Source organism: Psittacula echo (assembly GCF_963264785.1).
Source record: "Psittacula echo genome assembly, chromosome: 4".
NCBI lineage: Eukaryota > Metazoa > Chordata > Aves > Psittaciformes > Psittacidae > Psittacula > Psittacula echo.
The window spans coordinates 120,446,079-120,470,338 of record NC_137738.1 but is presented as its reverse complement, the minus strand read 5'-3'; the positions used below and the strand labels follow the sequence as shown (position 1 = coordinate 120,470,338).

General features: G+C 43.7%; 2 protein-coding genes across 4 annotated transcripts in view; both read right to left on the bottom strand.

Annotated features, from left to right (window-relative positions):
- Nucleotides 1–344: 344 nt before the first annotated feature.
- On the bottom strand, nt 345–24,092 carry PPP4R3B (protein phosphatase 4 regulatory subunit 3B). The gene is made up of 16 exons (XM_080614858.1): nt 23,719–24,092; nt 22,626–22,681; nt 16,021–16,119; nt 14,012–14,632; nt 10,613–10,690; nt 9,710–9,826; nt 8,697–8,813; nt 8,247–8,378; nt 7,238–7,340; nt 6,157–6,198; nt 5,355–5,513; nt 4,513–4,682; nt 2,998–3,137; nt 2,386–2,570; nt 1,726–1,928; nt 345–482 (listed from the first exon to the last, which is right to left on the bottom strand). The coding sequence occupies exons 1-16, from the start codon at nt 23,858–23,860 to the stop codon at nt 387–389; spliced, it is 2,460 nt and encodes an 819-aa protein (XP_080470984.1). The 5' UTR covers nt 23,861–24,092; the 3' UTR covers nt 345–386.
- The window catches only part of PNPT1 (polyribonucleotide nucleotidyltransferase 1), a 31,593-nt gene continuing 23,406 nt past the window's right edge, over nt 16,074–24,260 (bottom strand). For 2 of the 3 annotated variants that reach the window (XR_013956541.1, XR_013956542.1), the window contains exons 31-32: nt 22,626–22,681; nt 16,083–16,119 (exon numbers count right to left, since the gene is read on the bottom strand). The gene's annotated coding sequence lies outside the window, so the exon portion shown is untranslated. Of the gene's footprint in view, nt 16,120–22,625; nt 22,682–24,260 lie in introns of all 3 variants that reach the window. The other variant, XR_013956540.1, reaches the window with a different exon arrangement.

The window sequence follows — 24,260 nt, the reverse complement described above, 5'->3', positions numbered from 1 at the left end:
AACACTGGGGGAACCCTGCAATAGTATTTAAAAAGCGTTTACACCCCCTTCCCTCCCTGCCCTCCCGACACCTGAGCCTTTCCTCGCTGAGGAGCCAGCATCCAGGTTCTCTGAATACCAACCCACTGCTTTTAATTTCATTTTGCTGACAGCCTGAATGGCAGACTCCTGACTTACTAGAAAGATATTCAGTTCCTTGGAAGCTTTGTGTTTACAGAACTAACCCTTTCTAGCTGATACACCGAGTTTCTTTTGCTACTCCTTGTATTATCTTATATACTCATGGGAGAAAGCTTTCTGAATCAGATTCCTTTTTAGCTCTTAAAACAGTTGCAGCATTTGAAACCCCATAATAAAAAGTTTTTATTCCAAAGTTTTGGTTTCATTTATGAACCCAAACGAGGTCTTTTTCTTGGAGATGCCTCCTCCTCTTCATCATCATCTTCATCATCAGGATAATCCACGAGGCCAACCAGACTTCCCTGCCGATTCAAGAAAGGAAAAAAGAAAATCCCACGTTGAAAAAGATACCCAGGAACATGCAATTTTAGTTCCTAACCCCCACCAACCTGCCCAGGACACCCACGCCTGCTGCAGAAGGTTTCTTGGTGATGCCTTTTTCATTACAAGACCCATTTGTCTTGAGAATGTTTCAGAACCTTGAGGTTAAAAAATACTGGAATTGTGCCTCTGGATCTGGCCTCAGGCTTATTTAGAAACCATTTTTTAAGCTCCGAGCTGGACAGTCCAAATCTCATGTGCACAAAGCACATCCCTTCTGCTGCCGAGTCTTAGGGGACTCGGTTTTCTGTAGCCTCTTGGGAGTTCACAGCTGAAGACTGAAGCAACACGAGTGAGAAAGAGGGAACGGAGGAATCCCCTACTGCATTTAATCTGCTTAGAAACCCTTAATAATTCCCCCACAGGGAGCAGCACTAACATCATTCAGAAGAAACCCATCTCACACATACAGAACATTAACTGGACAGTTAAAAAAGTGAAGGACTGGGCATTCAGTGGAAGATGTGAAATTAAACTGTGCCTATCAGATCACCAACAGACTCCAGTCCCACCTAGTACTTAATTAAACCTTACCCCAGACTAGCAAGGGTTTAACTAGACAGGACTTCGGATAAATTCATACACAAAAAGAATCACAGAATCCCAGCCTGGTTTGTGTTGGAAGGGACCTTAAAGCTCCTCCAGCTCCAACCCCCGCCACAGGCAGGGACCCCTTCCACTGGAGCAGCTTGCTCCAAGCCCGTGTCCAACCTGGCCTTGAACACTGCCAGGGATGGGGCAGCCACAGCTTCTCTGGGCACCCTGGGCCAGCGCCTCAGCACCCTCACAGGGAAGAGCTTCTGCCTAAGAGCTCATCTCAGTCTCCCCTGTTCTGGCAGGTTCAAGCCATTCCCCTTGGCCTGTCCCTACAGGCCCTTGTCCCAAGCCCCTCTCCAGGTTTCCTGCAGCCCCTTTAGGCACTGGAGCTGCTCTAAGGTCTCCCCTTCAGGAGCCTTCTCTTCTCCAGGCTGACCCAGCCCAGCTCTCTCAGCCTGGCTCCAGAGCAGAGCAGCTCCAGCCCTTGCAGCGGCTCCATGGGCTCCTTTGGACTGGCTCAAGCAGGTCCTAACTCTACCCTTACCACACCACACCCCTTAGGTAATGCCTCAAGATGCTGCTCTGTGCCCCACACAAGGACAGCAGCTTTTGTCCAAGTCCTCCCACCTTGGTGGCTGTCACCGCTGTGGTTAGGGTTGTGTTCTTTGATGAGGAGCCGTTGGAACTTGCTGGTGACGTCTGAGCTGCCACAGATTTACTGTTTGCAGTGTTTGCACCGTTGGCTGTGCTGGCTGAGTGGGAAAAAGTGAATTTGAATCCCCCAGTTGAAGTCCTTTTTGGAAGATTCTCTTTGTCTTCACTCTCCTTAGCTGAAGGACAAACAGTGTCACACTTAAGTATCCGCTGTACACTACAGAGTACAATCCACATCACAGCACAAACCTCATCTTATTTCTTTAATTCCGGTTAAATCAACAGCTGCCCACTAACCTCATGGAGAGCACACCAGCATTCAGACTGTGAACGGCACAGATGCTGCAGAGACGGGGACACTGCTCACTCAGCACACACAGTACATATAAAGTTCTGCTTCTGAGTGTCATTTTAATTAGATGCATGCTTGGAGCAACTGAAGTCATTACTTTAATCCTAAACTAGCTTGCAAAGACATGTTAGGAATTCATTATCTAATAATATTCATTATTACAATGAATACCCTTACTCCTGCCTATGATACAGAGCATGTGCAACTGGTTTGTTTACAAGACACCCCACGCATCTGCCACAGAGAATTCCAGTGCTGAGAAGCTGAAATCGAGCCAATACCTTTTTTAGTTTCCATAAATTTTTCATAGCTATCTGGAAAATCATCCTCCTGTTTGGACTTCTCAACTGGAGGCACAACAGCTTCACCTTCTTCCTCTTCGTCTTCATTGAACCACATTTCTTCATCCTCCTCTAAGGCTCTTGCATCTCTGCGAAATCTATTGCTACGCAATATAGATGGAACACTGTAAGAGACACAGGACAAGTGATTCCAGTTTCGCCTGCTGCTTCACACTCAGCTGGGATCACAAGTGGCTTCTCACACTTCAGAGTGCATTCAGTGCACCTGACAAAGCAGTCCAGCTCCATGCCTGGGCCTACTATCACCAGAAGTATCACCAAACCCCAGCTGGCAGAAAGGCAGACTGGATCCTAACTTGGAGTGACAGAAGATCCTGCTCTTTGTAAGCTCAGAGTTTTCTGAATAGAACATTTAATATACCGACAAATAGGATCTGTACCTCAGTAGGGCCGCACAGCACGTCAGCTGGGGTTCACTCCGACTGCAGAAGCTTTCATCAGCAATGAAGAACCACCCCAATCCCATCCTTCTGCCTTCATTTGCCATTTAGGGAAGAAGGAAAGCCTCAGACTACCTAATCTGGGTCGTACCTGTTCAGCTTCTGGTTTTGTCGGTCTTTCTCTTGCTCATATTTTGTCTTGAGTCCCTTGAACGTCTGAACATACTCAATAGATTCAAGTGCATTATAAAAGTTTTCAACTATATGTGCAATAAGGGACTTAATATCTTCCTGCAGAGGAACAGAACAGGTTTTCAGAGTCAAATATTAACATGCACAAGTTGGGAAAGCTTTACAGTTTAGTTTTAAAAGTAACGGGTTCATTGTCCAGAGTCAAATCATGATTGTAAAGAACAAATGTGAAGTAACCACCTTAGTTAATAAGTTATTAATTAATAATTAATAGAAAAGCTGAGATTGAGAATTAACTGTTAATTCCCCATATGAACAGACAATACACTCAGTACTGTCCCAATTCTAGCTGTGATAGTTTGATTAAACCATGATGCTTGCTATCTAGGATTAACCTTCTTGAGAGAAGCCGGAGTTTAGCTGTGCCCTGCCCTCCACAGAGGTTTAAGCTCTTTCCAGTCCTCAGTAACTAAAACAGCACCATGGGATGAGGCACTTTCTGGTCACTCATCCTCTAACAAGCCTCACCAAATCAAGCAATCTAATGTTCTACCACACTGGAAAAGCCATTCAGAGACACCACACATTTCCTTCTTGCTGGAAGACAGCAGCTAGGATACCCTAAGACTAAAATCCACCCTTCATTTTCACAGACCACAAAGACTCCCTGAGAAAGCTCCCACACACCAAAACATTTGCACTGAATGGCTCAGGAGCTGTTGCAAGTCCTTGTTTTGCACCCCAACAATATAACCAACTGGGTGCTCCTGCTCATCCTGTCTGTCCTGTCCACATCCACAGGGTTCCCATAAACACTGCCAGTGGAAGAGCTACTGATTCAAAGCTGACACTGGCCAAATGTGTCAGATTTTAAAGGACAATGATCATCCACATTTACAGTCAAACTGATCTGATTTAGAGGCAACAATCATAGAATCCCAGACTGGTTTGTGTTGGAAGGGACCTTAAAGCTCCTCCAGCTCCAACCCCTGCCACAGGCAGGGACACCTTCCACTAGAGCAGCTTGCTCCAAGCCCCTGTGTCCAACCTGGCCTTGAACACTGCCAGGGATGGGGCAGCCACAGCTTCTCTGGGCACCCTGGGCCAGCGCCTCAGCACCCTCACAGGGAAGAGCTTCTGCCTAAGAGCTCAGCTCAGTCTCCCCTGTTCTGGCAGGTTAAAGCCATTCCCCTTGGCCTGTCCCTACAGGCCCCTGTCCAAAGCCCCTCTCCAGGTTTACTCACATATAAAATACTTCACTGAATTCCTCAAAGTCTGATCCAGAAACAAGTCTGTGATGGGACAATGCAGCAAAACAAGCACGAAGCAGCTCACTGGCTCCTCTCTATCTGGATATTCATCTATGGGATTTTTAGGTTGTGATTTTAAGTAGCGATGCACTGTTTCAGGGAAAGATCTGCAGTTTGTATTTCTACCTGAGGCATCACATACGTGTAAGAGCTGCTCAACTTACCACTCTGATGAATTCAAACAGCTCAATCACAGCAGAGTTGAGCAGATTGTACCTAGTTCCATTATCCAACAGAGCATTTATAACTGGTTCAAACAGGTTTCCCTTGATGATGTAACGGTTATAAAATTCATCTTTTAGGCCAATTATCCTCCTCATAAAGCGAAGAGCACCTGTATGAAGAAAGAAATTCAAGGATTTAATAACCACATGCCAGGACTCCAGTATCTGCTCCTCTTGGAAAGAAATCTGCGGTCATTGAGAAGATGATGTGCCCCAAAACAAGAGCATTAAAAATCACTGTCTGATAGTTCAGAAGATGCATTTGCTGACAGGTAACTTTTATTTCTTTCTTTGACTTCCCTGGGCATTTGAATTGATCAGGGTCCATTAATTTCTGTTTGACAGACAGCAGCAATAACCTTCAGCACAAACGAAGTTACGTTCTTTGCTCATTCCTGTGCTTTTCTGTGTTCCCCTCTCGGAACCAGTTCCTAATCTTTAAATTTAGAACATTTCCTTTCCACAAGGAGCTCTACATTCCTGACATTAAGAAATTACAGTATTTCCATTTAAATAAGACAACTGATCACAAGTGATCCTTAAGTCATCAAGGCTTGAGGATCACTGGGGACTTCAAAAGATACACCTCCTCCCACCACAATGACACTGGTCTACATCAACAGGCATCTGCTACCTTTTATCCGACATTGCTTAACAGCTAGTCATAAATAAACAGCAAATTAACATGAATTTGGAACTTAAGTATAAACATTTACTCCTATACATTCCAAGCAGCACATAAAATGCCTCAAAGAAGGAAATCACAACAGCTCCGTACTCACACAAGGCCAGAAACGTGTGTTTTGAATTCATCAAGACCAGCACTCTCCTTAGCAAATCTTTGTTCATAATGTAGTTCTTGATGTGATACGTGTGGTGCTCCACACAAAAAGTCAGCAGCTCCAAAATTAAGGCAAGTAGTTGTGCCGTTTGGTAATTATCTGCAGGAAAAGTTAATGCCTTAAGTTATATAAAGAAACCAAAGTACTGTCACGCACCAAATCATCCCCAAGCTCAGCTGCTCTTCCACCTCCTGACACTGGATTGCTTTAGGAAATGAGACAGTGGGACAGAGAAAAACAACCACCACAAATTTGGCTTTATTTCCCCCCTCAGTCACAAGAATCACCCTGAACTGGCAGCAGGGCTTGTCCTGGTTATGGCAATCCAGACTGACTGTATGCAGTTAACAGAACAGAGCCAGTCAGACCTGTAGTCCTGTGAACCCGGTTAGCAATGGCTTTTCATAAGCTCAAAAAGCCTGCACAGATAAAAATCCAGCCTGTAAAAGTTCAGCATGCTCCTTAGTACATGTTCTGCTAAAAACCCCCAAATCCAGTAGCTCAAAAGTAGGTAAAATGTTCAAAATCATACAATCACAGAATGATTAGGGCTGGAAGGGACATGAAAGATCATTCCTTCAGCTTCCCATCATCTCAGGTGAAGCAAAGCACATGCACTTACTTCAATAAAGACTATTTAAAAAGATAAAGTATGGACATACCTAACTTTTTTTGGGTTGTTTTAAATAAAACCACCACCCACAGCAAACATAACAAGTTTAGAAACTCAGTCAAAACTTACCAGGACAAACTGTATTACTCTTTGTGGACCCAACTACTGCATCTGACAAACAGAAAAGAAAGCCAAAAATCAGGAAAAGGTTTTCAAACACTGCAAATATTTAACAGAAGGGGATAAACGATCAGTTCAAACTTTTCATCTAATCCCAGGTTTCTGTTAGGTGCACAGAAATAAAGATACAGCAAAAACGCACTTTCTAAATTCAATTTACACTGCAAAGCTTCAAATTCAATCAGGTGAAAACACATAATCTAATACTTAGGAACATTATTCCTACCTAGGCTGAAACAAAGGGCCTGGTCTCCATTTTTCCAATAAGATTATGAGTTCTACAGACACTCTGCAAGTTCTGTTTCTGTATAAACCCCATAAAACATTTATTTTTGACTTAATGCAAGACGGGTGCGATGAAATAATGTTTTTGCCAACTACATATTGCTTTGATTTAATCTCTTGAAAGAATACCGGGAACAAACTGACTGGAGAGGCTGTAACGATGTTACATTTCAGTATTCAAAGCACCAGAGGCAAACTGGTGAGTGTTTGTTATCTGCTGTGCCAAAAGAGATTCCAGTTCTGCTACCGTGGCCAGGGAAAAGTTAGAAAGGAAACAAGAGAAAGGAGTTCCACTTGTATTGCTTTGAAGAGATTTCTTTTAGCATTTCTATATACAGCCAAGGGAAAACCAGTCTTAGGAGCTCACCACCTGAGCACCCAGCACCTGGAATCACGTAACCACTGGTGTCACAGGGTTTTGTAAGCTTTCAGATAAAATTACCTCTCAACTAAACACACTCTGCTTTACAGCAAATATCCTTTAAAATTATACCAGTAAAATAAGCACACAAGTAGCAAAGCACATTTAGGAGATACATCTTTCACCAAGCACAGTGTAAACATACAGTAATGCTCAAAGCTGCAAGAAAGAGCTACTCAAACTCTGCCCACAGAACCCCATCACTGGGGGAACACCGGTTCTCAGCAAGTGTATTCCCAGCTCACACCATGGGCTCATCCCTGCTACCAGGACTGTAAAGCACTTGGAAACACTACAGGACTTAAAGGGAAAAATGAACATTACCTTTTTCACATTTATCTTCTGCTGTATTGGCCAGAAGTGGTGCGGTGAGAACGTGCATACAATGGTTGTAGAAGAAATTGAGAAATTCACTTTTTTCTGTTTTCTGAAACAAACATAACTTTATTGGACCCTGGCATTTGTATATAACCCTTTAAATGAGAAACAGTAACCTAAGAAACAGCCAACAAAGAATTCTATGGACTCCTTCAGCTCTGCCTGTATCTATTTGGCTGGGCCTGCAACACTGTCACTAAAGGAAGATCTGTTTCTTTATTCTGGGAAAAGATCTGTGAGACATCAAACCAACCCAGCTATCACCAAAACAATCCCACCATGGATGCAAATATACACTGAAAATACATCAGTGACTCGAGGTGCTTGGCAAAATTTGCTTAAACCGTTCTTAAATGCAGTAATTTTATCCACAACAACCTGCAAACCTTTTTACACTGAACAAGTATCATCTGGTGCATTCTATACAAAATATGTGTATCAATATGTGACTAAGAGTACAATTTGTTTTCTTACATGAAGTATGCATTTAATTACAAATACATTGTATTTTGGTTTGGATTCAGAATGTCAGCAGCTGAAACAAAGGAGTGATCCAAGTTTTAAAGCAAATTTCCATAAACTGCCTATTCATATTTTGACATCAGAACACATGTGTGCAATTTGGACTCCAACAATACAAATAAATCCTTCGGTATGGGACTACTTGGATTGAGTTGCACCTTAATTGTGCCACTGGTATCTAAACATTGATTTGGTTGCAAGCAAACTCTGCCAGATTCTCTTCTTTCACTATGCACCAGCTAGGAGTTAGGATCAGACTGGTGCTGTTTCACTGAAGCACAGGGCTGCCTGGTTGCATAAATACTTGTACAATGCCACATACTTTTGGTTATCAAAAGTTGATGGAACTTTTAGCTTATTTTTTAGCTTAAATTCAGTATCAGACCACTCTGCTTAGACATTAAAGTGCCTTTACCCCTTTGGATTTTCTTACATTAGCTGTGGCCAACATATTCTCTGGATCTATCAGAGTCCGCAAAAGCCCCATCAGCTGCACAGCGCCCCCGAGCTCAGGATCAGTGTCGCAGATCATCTGCTCAATGACCACGTTGATGAGGAGGATATCCTGCAACAGATCCCAAACAAACCACAGGGGAATCAGGCACAATTTCAGCAGCAGAATGAGTTTCTGTATTAGGTTTCTTTTTTGCACAACCCTTCTCACCTAAAATCATCATCAGGCTCAAATACAGTCTTATTACTGGGAACACCAACATGCTCAGAAATCTTTGCACCTTAAATCTACCTTTTCTCATGTTCCCAGTACCTACATTCTGGGGCTAACTGTATCCCACATTGTGCAGAGGTTGGTTTTGCTGTGGTTTTTTTTTCCCCTATTTGCTCTAGAACTTGTATATTCAAACTCCAAACCACTTTTACTTACATCATCACTCTGCTGAGCCTCTTGCATTACAAATTCTCGGACCATGGATGGACTAAATTCTACTAGATAAGAAAATATATCTGTAGCAGCAGATCTAACTTGCAGATCATCCATTCCCTAATAGAAAAAAGAGAACAATTTATTAGAGTAAATCAAGTTTGGGATTTATTATCTATTTTCCCACTTTAGAAAAGGTGCAAGGCTTTCTGTGAATCCAACAAACCTGTTATCCACAGTTTATTGATTTCACGCAAAAGGCCCAACTGCACAAATCAATTCATACAGAAGTTTCTGTACTCATTTAGAGACAAGAATTAATAATTTTCCCTAAAGTATGATATTTTCTCTGATAATTGAACAATTTCTAAGCCTAAAATATTGATGTAACAGGAAACATTTGGACTGGTCCAGCCCTGCAAAAGAATAATAAGATTAGGGTTCATCTAATCACTGAACATCTTATGTCCTTCAAGGAGTTCACAGGTTGTTACTCTTCAACATAAACCTCCTTGAATTTACAGTTTCTGAGTCACAGAAGCACTGGCACATGAATGACAAGAGTCAGGCAGCAACAGCTGCTCCAACAAAGAAGTGAAAAAACCCATGTTCTCACATTGCTGATTAAGATGGATTAATCTGCTTTAGACCTCTGCAAAGACAGGATTAGGTGATCTTCAGATAGGAACAAGCTAACAGGTCAAGATCAGCTAAAAATACTTCTTTGGCATCATCCCAATAACAACAACAGAAAAGACATCCATCAAGCTGCCCCATGAGAAAGAGCAGCCTTCAGCTTTCACACTGAGTTTACTACAGACTTCTCCAGTGTGCGAAGTAAAACAGCATTAGGAATAAACATCTTTTGGCTTCTGAATTGGAAGCTGAATAAACTTCAACCTTCAGCAGAGTGAAGCTGTGCAAACTTACAGAGGGGCTCAGCGGTACTGAAAACATGGTTAAATGGCTGTGGGGGGTTTTACTGTTGTTAACATCAGCTCTAAGTTCTCACTCACCATTACAATTTCAAGGGCTGGAAGAATTCCCAACTTTGCCAAAGTTTTGAAAAATGCATCTCTGTTCTGAGGTTGTAATGTCTGGGAAAACGCACAGAATTCCTTGAAAAAGTTAACCTGTAACAGGGAAAAAGTCATTTAAAGTGTATTTGATTCAGAAAATGCTCTGGAAGTACGAAACTACTACCATGTGTATCAGAGTTTGTGTACTGGCTGGTATGGGCCTTCCTAGAACATGGTTTATTCTAGTTCTCTCCTCCAACCTTGAACAACACCAATAAAGTTAAAGACAGTAAAAATGAACTAACAGAAGTTTAAGAGGTTGAAACTGACTTCAGAAAGAAACACAAGGACCTTGTAGTGACTCCTTCATCACACCCAGCACGTGAAGGGTTTATCCTCCTGCCTGGAGTGCCTTTTGTTGAGAAGACCAAAGATGCTTCCCTTGCCAACAGCAGGATTTCAACAAGGCTATTTAAGCTGATAAACATACTGAAGGAGAAGCAATGTTTGTAATATATATACTCAGGTACTAGTGGTAATCCTCAGCCATAGGACTTAAAAGATCTTCATTGAATGCATAAAGTACAGTGACAAAAGCAGTGTTTAGATGACAAACAGAAGCGATGTTGTACATTCACGAAACTATACCCTCAAGTCTAGGATGTCAGCTCAGTGCTAGTGCTTTCTCAACAACAAATTAATCATTTAGAACAAACAAATCAAAGTGAAAACTATTTGTCTAGTGAGTACACAAAGGAAGACTGAGCTACACCAGAAATGGTCCTGGGGTTACAGAAACGCCTCAGTGACTGCAGAAGCAGCGGCACAGTTTCTGTCACTATTTGTATGTAATCTCTGTAGTTTAAAGCATTCAAAGAACCACCCTGACCTCTGACTTACCAGTTCACACCGTTTGTCATCGTCTGTAGCTTCATCTGTTAACTGTGCAAAAACTTCAGACAAAAATTTCTCGTCTTCCTGCATGACACATAAGAGGAACAGGACTTACACAATGCCTCTGGAGAGTTAAACCATCCATCTCTACTGGATCCCACACTGCAGAAAGTCAAACTTAAGCTTAACTAAGATGCTTAATGACAAACAAAACCCTATGCACTAGTAGGTTTGGTAGATAAGGAGTGTTTCTTCCTTTTTTCTCCGCACCTTCATGACTATCACAAATAGGGAAATGCAGGAGCACACACCCAGGAGGATCATTTCCAGTGTATTATTTCAGGATTCATTCTGTGCTGGAGGCAGAGCATAGGTGCTAACTACTGAAACTGCTCTCTGAACCACCCATGCACTATGATTTATCCCAAACTACAGATAATGTCAGTCTTTCACAGAATCACAGACTGGTTTGTGCTGGAAAGGACCTTAAAGCTCCTCCAGCTCCAACCCCTGCCACGGGCAGGGACACCTTCCACTGGAGCAGCTTGCTCCAAGCCCCTGTGTCCAACCTGGCCTTGAACACTGCCAGGGATGGGGCAGCCACAGCATCTCTTGGCACCCTGTACCAGAGTCTCACTTTTGCTCCAGCCTCCCTCCCTGCACCTTCATGAAACCTTCCAGGGAACATATATTTTGATAAGTGTATGCTTTTACACTCTTAACTTCTTTCTATACCCTAGAAACTGCCAACCAAGACATTTTTTACCTGCTGCACCTACGCTGCTCACACCACAGGGTTAACATGTCCTGTGTAGCAGTTACCCTATCCTAGGTCTGCAGAATCACAAGCATTTTGTCCAGCCACCTATGTTTATGTGTCTAGATGAACACATGATGAGTTTGCTGCAAAAGCTCCCCCACTTGTAGTTCAGTTTTTCCAATCTGGGAAACTTGAGTATCTCTTGCTTTTCATAGTCAGATCCTCTGCTACCAAGAGATACTTATTTTAAAGTATATATAAGACAACATTTCACTTCTTGTTAAGCATTTCAGTCACACCACTGCTCAGTATCAAGAGGTACTAGAAAACAAGAGTGAACATCATCTCTCAGTTCTTTGGGCACTTTCTGCATGCCCTGTACATCAGTTTCTCTCCATGGAAACAGTGTTGGCATTCTCTCAAATCAACTGCCTCTATGACCTTTTAAACACAATACAAATGCTAAAGCAAATAGTAACGTTACACTACAGCATTACAAAATGATGCATCACTGCTGATTCAACTCTACAAACTTTACTTATGCACTGAACAAACACGAATGGAACAGCAGCATGCCAATAAATATATATAGAAACATTACATTGCATAACGCAGAGGGGGATTATTCTGTTTTCCTGTGTGCTGCTGTTATAACCTGGCTGCTTTTTAGGCTGTGACAGAAGACAGAATTTTTCCAGTTACAGGAATGCCAGCCAAAGGCTCACCATTGAATTCCTGAAAACTGTAAGAGGTGGGGAAAGAAGTGCTTTACAGCCAAACAATACCTGGAATCAGCTTCAGAGAGAGCACAACATACACACACTGAGTAGTTCACTCTGCCTTTAACAGCTTAATTAAGCCTGTTAACAAAAAACAACCCTACCACAACCAACCTCAGACAGGCTACAGACTCCCTGCTGCAGAACACCCAGCAATGGAAACATCTCTTGCTTGTCTAAGGCTGCCGCACAGTGTAGTCCTGATAACCTAAGCACAGAATGGATCTAGGATTGTTTTCCATGCTCACTCCATGCCCTTCATCCACAGCAGCACTGGAATCTACTGCTTCACAGCACACAGGAAGGCACTTTACTACCGTAGCAAACACAACCTGTTACTCCTATAAACCCGACTCCCATAGGGAGCTTTGCTGGTGTACGTAGGGTGAGACGACTTCCAACATGTTCACCAAACCCAAAGGAGCTTTAGAGTCCTTGTGCCACAACAAAAGGGTGATTTATTCCAGAGGACTGTGAAAACAGTCCTGAACCTGAGGTCCACACTACCATGTAACCCTCCTCCTCTTCCATGCTATCTCTCCCGCATGTTCTTTTTTCTTAGCTCACAATACTCAAGGCAGCTGAAAGGATGCGATTATCAACATTATCTGTAAACCATCACACAAGTCTTCAAACCAGAGAAGCAGCCCTATGTGCCACATCCTTTCTCCACTGTGGCCAGGACAGCAGCGACAGAGCAGCAAAGAACTGACAAAGGATTTCAGATCCTTCTCCAGAGAGTACCACAGGTAAGAGGGAACCATAGTGCTCTGTTTAAGGCACAATTAAATATCCAGTGCAGTAAAGCCTAGATGAAAAATAAAGAACTTCACAGAGTTAAATATCTCAGGACCGTGGCCTCAGGAGAGTAACAGTAATATATGCGAAAGAATAAAAAGGGAAATCTTCATTTAACACAAAGTCCGTAATTCTGCATGGGGGATTCACTTTCTACTTTCCGGCTGAACAGCAGAAAGAAACTGAAAAGCCCCAAAGTTTATTCAGACAATTCTCTGCAGTTCTCCAGTTTTGGTTTTTTCCCCCCAGTCATCTATGGCATTCTTTAGCAGTATTCCTGATGGCAATGTCACTGCTCCAGTGCCCCTTCTCCTTCCACAATTTTCACTACTCTCCTCTCATACATCTTCCTATTTTACAGACTATCCACAGTCAAGCCCCACAGGTTTGTGATATTCTCTTCTAAGGACACAGACCAGAAACAGAATAAATCCACTTCGGTATCCATCAGTTCGCACAACAAAATGGGAAGTGAAAATACCCCAAATGTCATGTTCACACTCAGCTCTTTACCAAGGCTCCTTCCACAGACCCTCCGGGTTGCCACACCTAACTATTCTTAAGCCTGCTTCTGACCACAAAGCGTGCAATAAGTTTTTCAATGTAGTAATGTGCTGGTTATTTATTAATTAGTACTCTTGGATATCAATACGAAGGAAAAAAAACAACAAATTACTTTATATATATATATGTATTACATGAACGTTTGAAATTACCATAAAGTAATAGTAGTACAGCAGGAATGGTTCCAAACATGCTCTTCTGAATCAGATTCAGAATGTGTTATGTGTTAAAAGGTTGCTTGTTCCCTAAAAACCTACATAAGACCAGCTCAAAATGCTCAATATGCTGCTTGTGAATCAAGAACCTTTTGCTGTTTCCTAGAAATCTACTGTTACCTGAAATCCACCATTTCTAAAATACAATAAGGGGAAGCACTGAAACCATTACACAAATGAAAACATCAATGATTAACTTACACAGTGTTAAAGAGCTGTAACCGATTGTGAAACTACAGCTAGAGGTATCTATAGATGATCCATCTATAGCATACTGAAACCCACTTACCTGCAACATACTGACAATCTCAACTTTGTTGAAGAAAATAAAGGAAGTGAGGGTAGAGAGAAAATTCTCTTCAAAAACAGACGGCGTGGGCAAGATGATGTCCTGAATGTACTGTACCCTGTAAGTCTGGTGGATTTTTTGCCTGAGTTCGGAGTCTGTTATAGGAATAACCTCCTTAAATTTTGCTGTTTTGGTCAAGAACTCCCTGTGCCGTTTTGGCTGAGCCAAAGAAGGATCGTACTCCAGGCATCCAACAACATCCATAATACACTCATCCGAAAACATCACCTCAAACAGAGTTGCTTTGTTGAGGAACAAAATTCCTCTAATAATTTCATACAAATGATGTAAGCCTTCGGTGTTCTCCAGATTCTCACACACTTGGAACAGCTGTAGTAGTTTTTTAATGTAGCCTTCATTCTCCAAGGCCAGTGCCAGCTTTTCCCTACGGATGGGCGAGGAGAGGACAGAGGTAACTAGGTCAGCAATCTCTTCAAGTTTGTTGAGTTCACAAGTAGGAAGGTCAATCAAAGGACTAGTTTCAGGCATTTCTTCTATGTGCTCCTCTTCTGACTCAATGAGGTCCTGCGTGACTTCCACTGAAGGATCCTTACCTTGGACCTAAGGAGAGAGTGTGCACAATTACCAACTCATCCCAAAACACAGATAAAAATCAAGTCAGTAACTGACATAGTATGTGCAGAAGTACTTCTATACCTTCAGTCGCATGGAAAACATCTGGCCATGCAGAGGAGTAAGTTTGCTGCCTCTAAGTTCTCCAGTCATTACTATTATTTAGGGTTGGAACTGAATGATCTTAAGGTCCTTTCTAACTCAAACCATTCTATGATTATCCTCAATAGTATCAAAAACCAAATAAAACCAAACCCTAACAGCACCCCTGCAGTCACAAAGGCTGAAGAACCTTCAGACAAGCACAAAATACATGAAGAAGAAGGGCATCAGAAAACCTTCTTTCGTTTTCTCAGTCAGAAGGTTGTGAAGAGTTAAACTCATAGTAAGAGAATTCACAACAATCCTGTTGCTACGTCCTCCACAGAGAACATGTTACCCAGGAGTCTCAAAGGGGAAGGCAGGAGGGTTCCAGAGCCTGATGAAAGACAGTAAGTCTAAAGGTTGACATGGTCTGAGCACACAAAAACCTTCCTCTCAGACTGGTCACCGCCTCAGTCCCAATTTAATACCAGTTTAAAACCTGGACTATGTAATTAGACACATCTACTTGCCGTTACTAGCACTAGTTCCTTTCAACGACAGCACTTCAGAACGGGCTGAGAAAACCTTGTACCCCAAAGCACACCACGATTAAACTGCATCTAAATTGCCTAGTTTGGAAACTAGTAGAAAATCTGAGTTGTGTTCCTTTAGATAACAGCTTCACATTGCACCATTTCAAAACCTGACAGTAAATCAAACTCCAACGCCACAGCCCAGGTTTCCTCTTTTAAGTACACTCAGGTAGGATTCCATTGACTTGTTACTTCCAGAAAGTAGAAGATCTAAACTGTTTTGTAATGAAACAACAAAGATTGAAACATCCATAAGACACAGATAGTCAGCAAGACTCAAATCTTGATGAAATAAATGTCACTGGCAATTCTGAGCTCCTACAGCACCTCTTTGTCTCTCAGTGAAACATCTACATCCTTACTCATTACAACCCATTTTCAGACCCACCATGCTCCAACAGGTGACACAATTAAAATGTGGTATTTTGGCATTCTCCTTTTTAATAAAGACAACAAGCCAACCCCTCTAAAATGCCCAAGACCTGAGTTTCATCATTACATTGATTTTCAGAAGCAGGAAATCCAATTATGAAAACAACAACTCGTGTAAATAGTGGCAACCTATGACCTAACACAGAAAAGCCATAGAAAATAATAGAGTACGTGCTTATTTCACAAAGTAGGTTGAAAAATCACAGCACAAATACACGAAGACACTAAAACATCTGGAAGAAACAGAATACGTAAAGTGAGCTGTACCTGGCAGATTTTCTCCCAGATTTCATCACAACCAGCTTTTTCTTGAAAACTCAGTGCTAAATCATAGTTCTCTGCTTCTGACCAAACAATCAGGGTGTCCTGTTTAAGAGAAAAGCAGCAAAATAAGTGATGCTGAAGCAGGTCCACACTTAATATCAACCTGTATTCTCTTAAGTCATAGGCCTGAAGAAGAAATAAAGTTACACTTGTCCAAACAGAACGTAAGACACTAAAACATTAAATCACCTTTTCTTCCATAAGGGACATCACCTTCCTTTTTGCTATTTTATGATCACTACCTTACATATTAGATATTTAAATATACTTTTTTCATAGCCAAAACACTTATAATGACATTTTTCCACAACATAATTGTGTGCCAAAAGTCTTGGAAAGGGAATGTAGGAGATGAGGACAGCCTGCAATGTAATGATTTAAGTCTTTCCATATTTAATACAGTAGAAACAAACCCCCAAGATTACAGTGTTTCCTTCTCAAAAGGGTTTAACAGAGCCTTGGCAATGTGAGGAATAATGCGAAACTAATGCTAAACCATTCTTTTCTGAGTTAAACAACATACAGTAAAACATAACTTCTTACTAAGTTACAAACAGTTGCAAACAGGTATTTTCATGTGAGCAAGGATTTTTCCTCTGTTACCACTGGCTCCATCAATCCAACCTGAGCATTTGCACAGTATGTCTGCAAGATAATTCATTATTACTATGAATAAAGTAAAAGTGTTTCTTTATGAGGGTGTATTAGGACGCTTGCTGCTGCAGTGTGAGGACTGTGAGCCTGTGCTTCCACATTCAGATATGTAACTGCCCTGGTTTAACCTCAGCTGGCAACCAAGCAGCATGCAGCAGCTCACTCAGAGCTGGGAAAAGGTACAACTCATGGGCTGAGATATGAACAGTTTAATAATGGAAATAAAAGATAATATTAATAATAATGAAGAAAAGGGAGGTAACAGAACCAGAGGGCTAAACCCCAAGACAATCAAGTGATGCACAACACAGTTGCTCACCACCCACTGATGGATGCCCAGCCTGACCTGAGCACAGCTTCCATGCAACTCCCCCCCCAGTTTCTACACTGAGCTTGAGGTTCTATGGTCTGGAATATCCCTTTGGCCAGTTCAGGTCAGGTGTTCTGGTTCTGCTCCCTCCCAGCTTCTTGTGCCTCTCTCTCCTTGCTGGCAGAGCATGGGAAAAGTCCTTGACTCAGGGTAAGCAACAACTAAAACATCCCGGTGTTATCAGCATTATTCTCATCCTAAATCCAAAACACAGCACTGTGCCAGCTACGAGGAGGAAAACTCCTCTATCCCAGCCAAACCCAGCACACAATAGTTCAGCATCCTACAGTAAACTCATCTTCGTGCCAAGCTGTGCAAACAGAACATCTCTCTGCTAATGCTGCAGTACATTTGATGAGCTCCAGTAAAACAGTTCCCCATTCCAATGAGTTTCTTGACTAAAAAAAACCCCAAACAAAACCATGAGCAAGCCCTTGCTGAATGGTCAATAAAGTAATTTACTTCCCTCATTCACAAAGGTCAGTGTTCACCACACAACTTAAAAAGCCTTCTAAGTCTTTACTTTCTGCATGACTTTCACTGTAAATGAAATATTCAAAGTGATACTTCTAAGCTAAGCAACCAAAACCAAACAATATCTCACTGGCTTACAGATACCTCATACACCTTAGAAAACCGCAGCAGCAACAAGAAACAGACCCTGCCACTGCACCCTCACATCTTCACCCCAAAAGAACTTCTTGGTTCTCTCTGTGTGCCAAGAGACAGGAAACCATGAAGCTGATTGTTATGTGCAATGTAGGTGATGATGATGAAGCTGACTAGTTACTATCTGTGTGGTGATGATGATGAAGCTGATTGATTGCTATCTGGTATTCAGTAGGCTAAAAGGCCAACCCATGACATGGTATCATACAACTATCCTGTCACCATCCTTCATGTATCCACCAAAGACAGGGACAAAAACAATTACTACCAAGTGACTGTTGCTACTCTTGAACCTGTCAGCCAGCATTCCTTAATTGTTTTTGATCAAAATCAGGTTAGATGCTTAAGCAGATCTTTGTTAATGCACTTCTATGCTTACACAGGTCAGGGAGCACTCTGTATACACAGGGAGCCAGTATTCCCACTGGCAGATGAGAGGGGACTAGCATTTGGGACAGGACTGCTGACAGCATGGACAGCAGATAAACTCTTCCACCAGCACGGCCATCTGACACACACACCTCTGCCTCCACTAGCACCACTCTGCAGGTACAGTCATCACTCTGGAACAGGCATGAAAATCAGCATTGCTGATATGGCATTAATTCTTCATTTCTACAGTCTCCCTCAATATCCATCTGCAGTTGTGTGTTTTGGGGGGGGGATGTATTTGCCTTTTCCTTTTTTCCTTAGAATAGTTTAGCATAACATCTTCTTCTTACACCAACATTGTTGAAAGTGCCTACCAAGAGGTCAACAGATCAGCTTCCTTCTCTCAAAACATAATCACAGGTCACATGAAACCAGCACCATTTGCACAAGTTCATTTTCTTTCCCCTTTCTCATTTTTATATATTCCTTCCCTGTTCTGGAAAGAACTGAGCTCACTGCACTACCGTTTTAATGCTATTTATGAGAGTTCATTTATACTGCAGTGTCCTACATTACACTTACACTTCTACCCTACAATCACAAATATGAAGAAGCAGTGTCTCTGCTTTTGGGCTGTGATACACGTGAGCAAATGGTAGAGCTTCATATAGCTGCCATGGCTTGTGCCTACAGCTGTCCACCCTCACCTCCTCCTCGCCAACAGCTGAATCTCCATGTACCCTTTTAGAGCGAGCAGTTGAACTGGGATTCATGGAAAAACAGTAATTGCCAGCTGCAGGCACTGAAAAGGCTGATCAGCCCCATGGTCACGCTCTCTTTCAGAGATTAAGCAGAACATGAGTATTCGTAGGTACAGTTTTATGGCTGTTCCAAACCCAAAACCTGAAATGTTTATCTTGAAACCTTCTGTGAAATTACCAGCGCCCTGACACTCCAAATCAACCCACTTCCAGGTAATGTAAGACTCAATGAACAAAGAAGGACACATACATGAAGAAGTTCTATTCACAACCCAGAGTGACTCAGGTAAGAGATACAGTGCCATAACTCAAAATGACTGCATGCATCCATCAAGGCTGCAGCCGAAGTCTGGTGGGAACTCTTGAGTTACTGAATGGTGCTTGTTACAATGGTGCTCACACAAAGCAGAAGTCACATTTCTCCAAAAATACTTCTGAAAGGCTGAAAGATGGTTTCATTAGAAAATAATTGTCTAATATCAATATAAAATCTACCCATCTGGCACATGCTTCCTGCATGACCTAAGACAAACCACGAAGCCCACGGACAGACATCCTCTGGGCCTAGCTGCTGCAAGAGGCTCCCACTCCACCTGCTTAGATCAGCAGCCATGATGTGCCCCACTGACAACCAGTACTCCTTAATTCCATCAAACACAACAGAAAACCAAAGAGGTGAATTCAGACCAATTTAAACTAAGAGAGGCGTTCAACCCTTTGATGTTGGTCCTGCTTTGCACAATATCTGCTATTCCACACCTCTCCGGCAAAAAGAGGTGTTTCAATGGAATCAGCTCCTACATGGAACCCGTCACACAGTAACACCAGTACTCACACTGGCATGAAAAAGGAGTGAAGCAGCCCCTTGGCAACACTCAGGCTGGTTGTTAATAACACCCCTGCAACTGTGCTACATCCCAGCCTCAAGGAACTCTGATTTTGCCTGGAGCAAACTGCTCTGTTGCCACATGAGCGAAGGCAACTCTGCAAGAGGCAGTATTTGCACACACTGTTCATCTCAGCTCTGGAAAGAGGGCACACCTCAAGGAGTTAGCAGCAGAAGGCAGCGTTCACAGCCAGGATCTCCGCAGCAGTTTGGAGCCGTGCAGCCAACGCAGCTGAGAACTGAGCTCAGAGCTGAGCTAGAGGAACAAAGCACAAGAATGGATCCATCTGACTCCAGCAGAGGACAGGCTCTGCTGCCAACTGTGCCAGGGAACAGTAACCTCCAGCACAGGGTGGAACAACACTGGGTGTGGTAACAACTTCTTCAACTGCTCCTGCTGGAGCCTCCAGAAGCAGCTGATTTGCTCCTTGGCCAACACAGGGTGTCCGGTGCAGGCATGGAACTCTCAAAGCCTACACCCTGAAATCCAGGGAATCGAAAGCGTTTCAGGCTCTAGGGTTCTCTGCACAAGTGCCATTAGAGATTCTTTCATGTTGTGTGCTGTGTCTAATCCAAGTCCCATTTCTCTTGAGAATGAGACCACAATGACAGCGTGCCCAGCACCCAGTAGAACTGGATTCTGCACAGAAGTTGGCGACCACAAATCCAATGTGAGAAGGCAGACGCAGGCCTGCCCTGTTCAGTTAGCCAATAGTTACAGCATTGCTGAGCACAAACAGTGCAATCCTGGGAATCACACAATGACACCCAGCAACTAGAAATCAGTTGGTTCTCTTTGTTCAGAGTGTTGCTATGCAAATCACAACGTGATAACCACACTGTAAGTCTATTCAAGTGATTCATATGAAAACAGATGTATGGGGAGGGGACGCTTCCTCTCCATCAAGCTGCACTATCTTGTGGCTTTCTCCAGACCCAAAATGATCAACACCTTAATGACAACCTGAGACTGAACTCTGGAAGTGAGGGTAGAGCTTCCTCCACGCTGCCATTCACCTGCAAGTACCTGCCCTGGGCATACCAGTACAGCCTCCAGGTCCTCAGGCTGTCTACAGAACAGACATCAAACATGCACGTGGGGATGGTGAAGAAAGTCCACCCCTCTTCATCTCTGGTTATCCAAAACATTGTGCCTAAATCTTTCCACTGGTTTGAAAAGGATCCGTTCCTAAGATGCCCAGGTTTGAATACAACAATCTTTCAGCAATGAGACAGGAATGCTACATTAAGGTCTGCTTTTGCTACTCTCCTCAGAAGGAGGCACATAAAACTGGAGGACAGAGCTCTGTCAACTGAAAGTTGTATGATTTCAGAGGTCAGACAAACCTAGAGCCTGTCTCTGGAAATCACTAATCATTATTCCTCTTCAAAAAAACCCTAAACCCTAACCCAAACTTCTTCAAGAGAGTGCAAGCACTTTCAGTCACAAAAGCGTTAGAATCAGTAATAGAAGCCAAGCAAAATAAGCCTCAGCCTGAAACTACAACCCACAAAGGCTTCCCCAAGAAAAAAGACAACAAAAAGCTACTTAAGTCACTTGAAACTTTGCTACCCATTAAGTAAAGGCTTTCAAAGAATCAGTTGTATGGAGTTACAAAAACAGGCTGCAAAGGAGGTGCTTTAAGCTTGCACAGCAGCATAATGTGCACTCGTATTTCATTACGTATCAGTTTCCTCCGCTAAACAGGAAGCAGCTCGAGGCTCTTGACTTTCAGAACGCGGCAGTGCTCCATAAAGACCATCCTCTGATGAAAGCCCACAACTGTCACCCCAACTAAAGCCATCAACACCTCTCGAGTGAAAGGTGGAAACCACAGAAAGCAGCTTTGTGAAAAGCCAGGCCCAAGTCTCCGACCTGCTTCTAACCTAAAGTGAGCCAACCTGCGCTCAAGAGCTGACACACACTCTTTCCTCAAGTTCTCATAATGTGCCCTGTCACCAAAACAAACAAAATCCATCAAGATTTGTCTCTTTGTGATTTAGAAAGAACAAAATTCCAGTTTTCTAGTGCTGAAATACTTCTGGATACCCTAATGATGAAGAACAGTGTGAAACACTGAACAAAAGGATCAGAATCTGCTGCAGAACAAAGGAAGGGACAGGAAGAACCCCAGTAACAATCATGAGAACAATGCAGGCAGAGACACCAAAAATTCATGCACAAAGAGGAAAAAGACACTAAAAGTGATAGAAGCAAAAGAGATTTAGCAAGCTGATTTGTTCAGTGGATGAAACACAAATGACTCCCAACTGTTCAACTCCTCTGTTTTGCACAAGGCTCACCCCTAAGAAAGGTGACCGCACGAGTAAGGCTCACCATGGCACTCACTTTACTCAGGAGAGCAGCAGTTTTCAAGGCTTCAAACACAAACTATGACAGCAACAATGAGAGAAGTCCCACAAAGATTATCTCCAGAGGAAGAGCTCCAGAAGTAAATATGCTGCAACAGAACTGGCCAAGTTTTACCTTCCTCATTCAACAACTATTTCATATGGCATGAGATGGGAGACAGAAGTTAGGCATTTGTGCTTCTCTTTCTCCTGTAATAAGGTCAGTATTTATCTGGATCACACAGATCCTCTTTAGAGCCTGAAGTCCAAAAGGGCTTTTTAGGAGACCCACATTTTCATCTCTAGAATGCAAAGTATCACAGCACATCCAGGCTTCCAAGCAAGCTGTTCACCTATATGGAAAACACCACTGACAATTCCACATCGTGTCACTTCCCTTTTTCCCTGGAAAAGGCAACTTGGGCATAAACCAATCCCTTAGCATCAGCAACCATAAAGATTAAAGCCCAGCAGTAATACTTGCCTGCTGTTTCTGATATGCAGTATTTGGATTTATCTTCGATTCTAACAGTAGTGAACCTGCAAAAGGTATGAAGAGACATTGAGTTTAACAAAAGAAACATCTGCGCACATCTTACAACCACCTCCCATGTGCCACATGCTCAGCTTAGTCCAGAGCCATCTTCTCTAAACACAATTCCTTACAATAAGCCAGGTAAGATAAAATTCAGCAGAAATAACCACATTAAGATGTATTTTTCTCTTCTAATTTAGAGCAGAATTGTCCGGGCAGTGTTTCTGGGGTGACAACCAGCTTGTTCACAAGCCTTTCAGCAAGCCTACATCAACCAGCACCAGGTAAGATGCTGCCCAGTACAGAAATGTTTTCCCCCACAGAAGCCACGTGGGCCATTTGCTTTTATTTCCTTCAACTGCCCTTCAGAAGTGAATCATCCGGACACTGTGAGCCCAGGGACTTTATCTTGTGTATGCAAGCAGCGTATGTATCCTGGCAACAGCTCGGGAGTAAGTTACACCAGGCTTAGGTGGTTTATTTAGCACATTAGCACCTGTTGGCTGACAAAGCGGCAAGCCTGTACCCCCCCGTCAAAAAAGAACCTTAAGGTGACTTTAAAGTGCACCAGAACATGAGGGATGCCCCATAACTTGGATAGAAACGACATTTCGGGGAAAAAAACCCCAAACAAACAAATAAGCAAGCAACTTTTTATGGGAGGAAAAAGGGGGGGAAAGGGCACTTTAAGAGCAGATAAAATCACTCTGAAAGCGAACAAAATGTCGCCACAGGTAACGATCCCATTCAGCCCAGAGGGATGCTGCAGGCTAGGGTAAGGAGGAAGCTAAGGCACCGCTGCGGCTCATGGGGAGAGGAAACTGAACGAAGCCAAGAGCTAAAGGGAATAAAGGGGATAATAATAACGGGAACAACAAAGAGCCCGGGGTCTCCCCTGACGGACGTGGGCAAGGGGGGACAGCGGCACCCGAGCCCGGCAGCGGCTCGGCTCCACAGGCGAGGGTCCGGGCCGGGGCCCCGGGGAGCGAAGCAGAAGGCCCGGGCGGCCTAGGCCTGCGCTCAGCCCCGGCCACGCTCTCACCGTCCGACTCGGCGCGCACCAGCAGCGACATCCCCTTGAGCCGCTCCACGTATGTGGAGGAGACGTGCCCGGTGCCCCTGTCGTCCCATTGCCGATCCTCGTTGAGGGTGTACACCTTCACCCGCCGACGGGTGTCCGACATGGTGCAACCCCGGCCTCGGGCCTCCGCGCCGGGGCCCGCTCCGCCTGCGGGAGGGCGATGGAGCGAGGGGGAAGCGGGGCCGCCGGGCAGCTCAGGGGCACCGCGGGGCCTTTAACGCGCCGCTTCCCATGGCTCCCCGCCGGCCACAGAGCGCCGCGGCCCCGGCCCTCGCTGGCACCGCTCCGCCGCCTCAGCAGCTACCGCGGCGCCGCCGCCATCTTGTAACCCGACTCTCGCCGCCTTTCTCTTCCTCCCCGCCCGGCCACGGGCTCCCCTCGCAGGGGCTACGGCGGCCGAGAGCTGCCAACAAACCTGCGGCGGGGCGGGGCAGCGGCAGGGCCCGCCCGCGGCCCCCGGGAGGAGAAGAGGCTGCTCCCAAGGAACACGGGATGGGACAAGA

Bases quoted from the DNA above. Each gene is read 5' to 3' on its own strand.
- PPP4R3B (XM_080614858.1), bottom strand. From the start codon at position 23,860: ATGTCGGACACCCGTCGGCGGGTGAAGGTGTACACCCTCAACGAGGAT. The intron at 9,827-10,612 runs GTAAGTCAGAGG...TCCCTGTTACAG, and splicing joins ATGACAAACGGTGTGAACTG to GTTAACTTTTTCAAGGAATT. The intron at 3,138-4,512 runs GTAAGTTGAGCA...GTTCCTCTGCAG, and splicing joins TGTTTGAATTCATCAGAGTG to GAAGATATTAAGTCCCTTAT.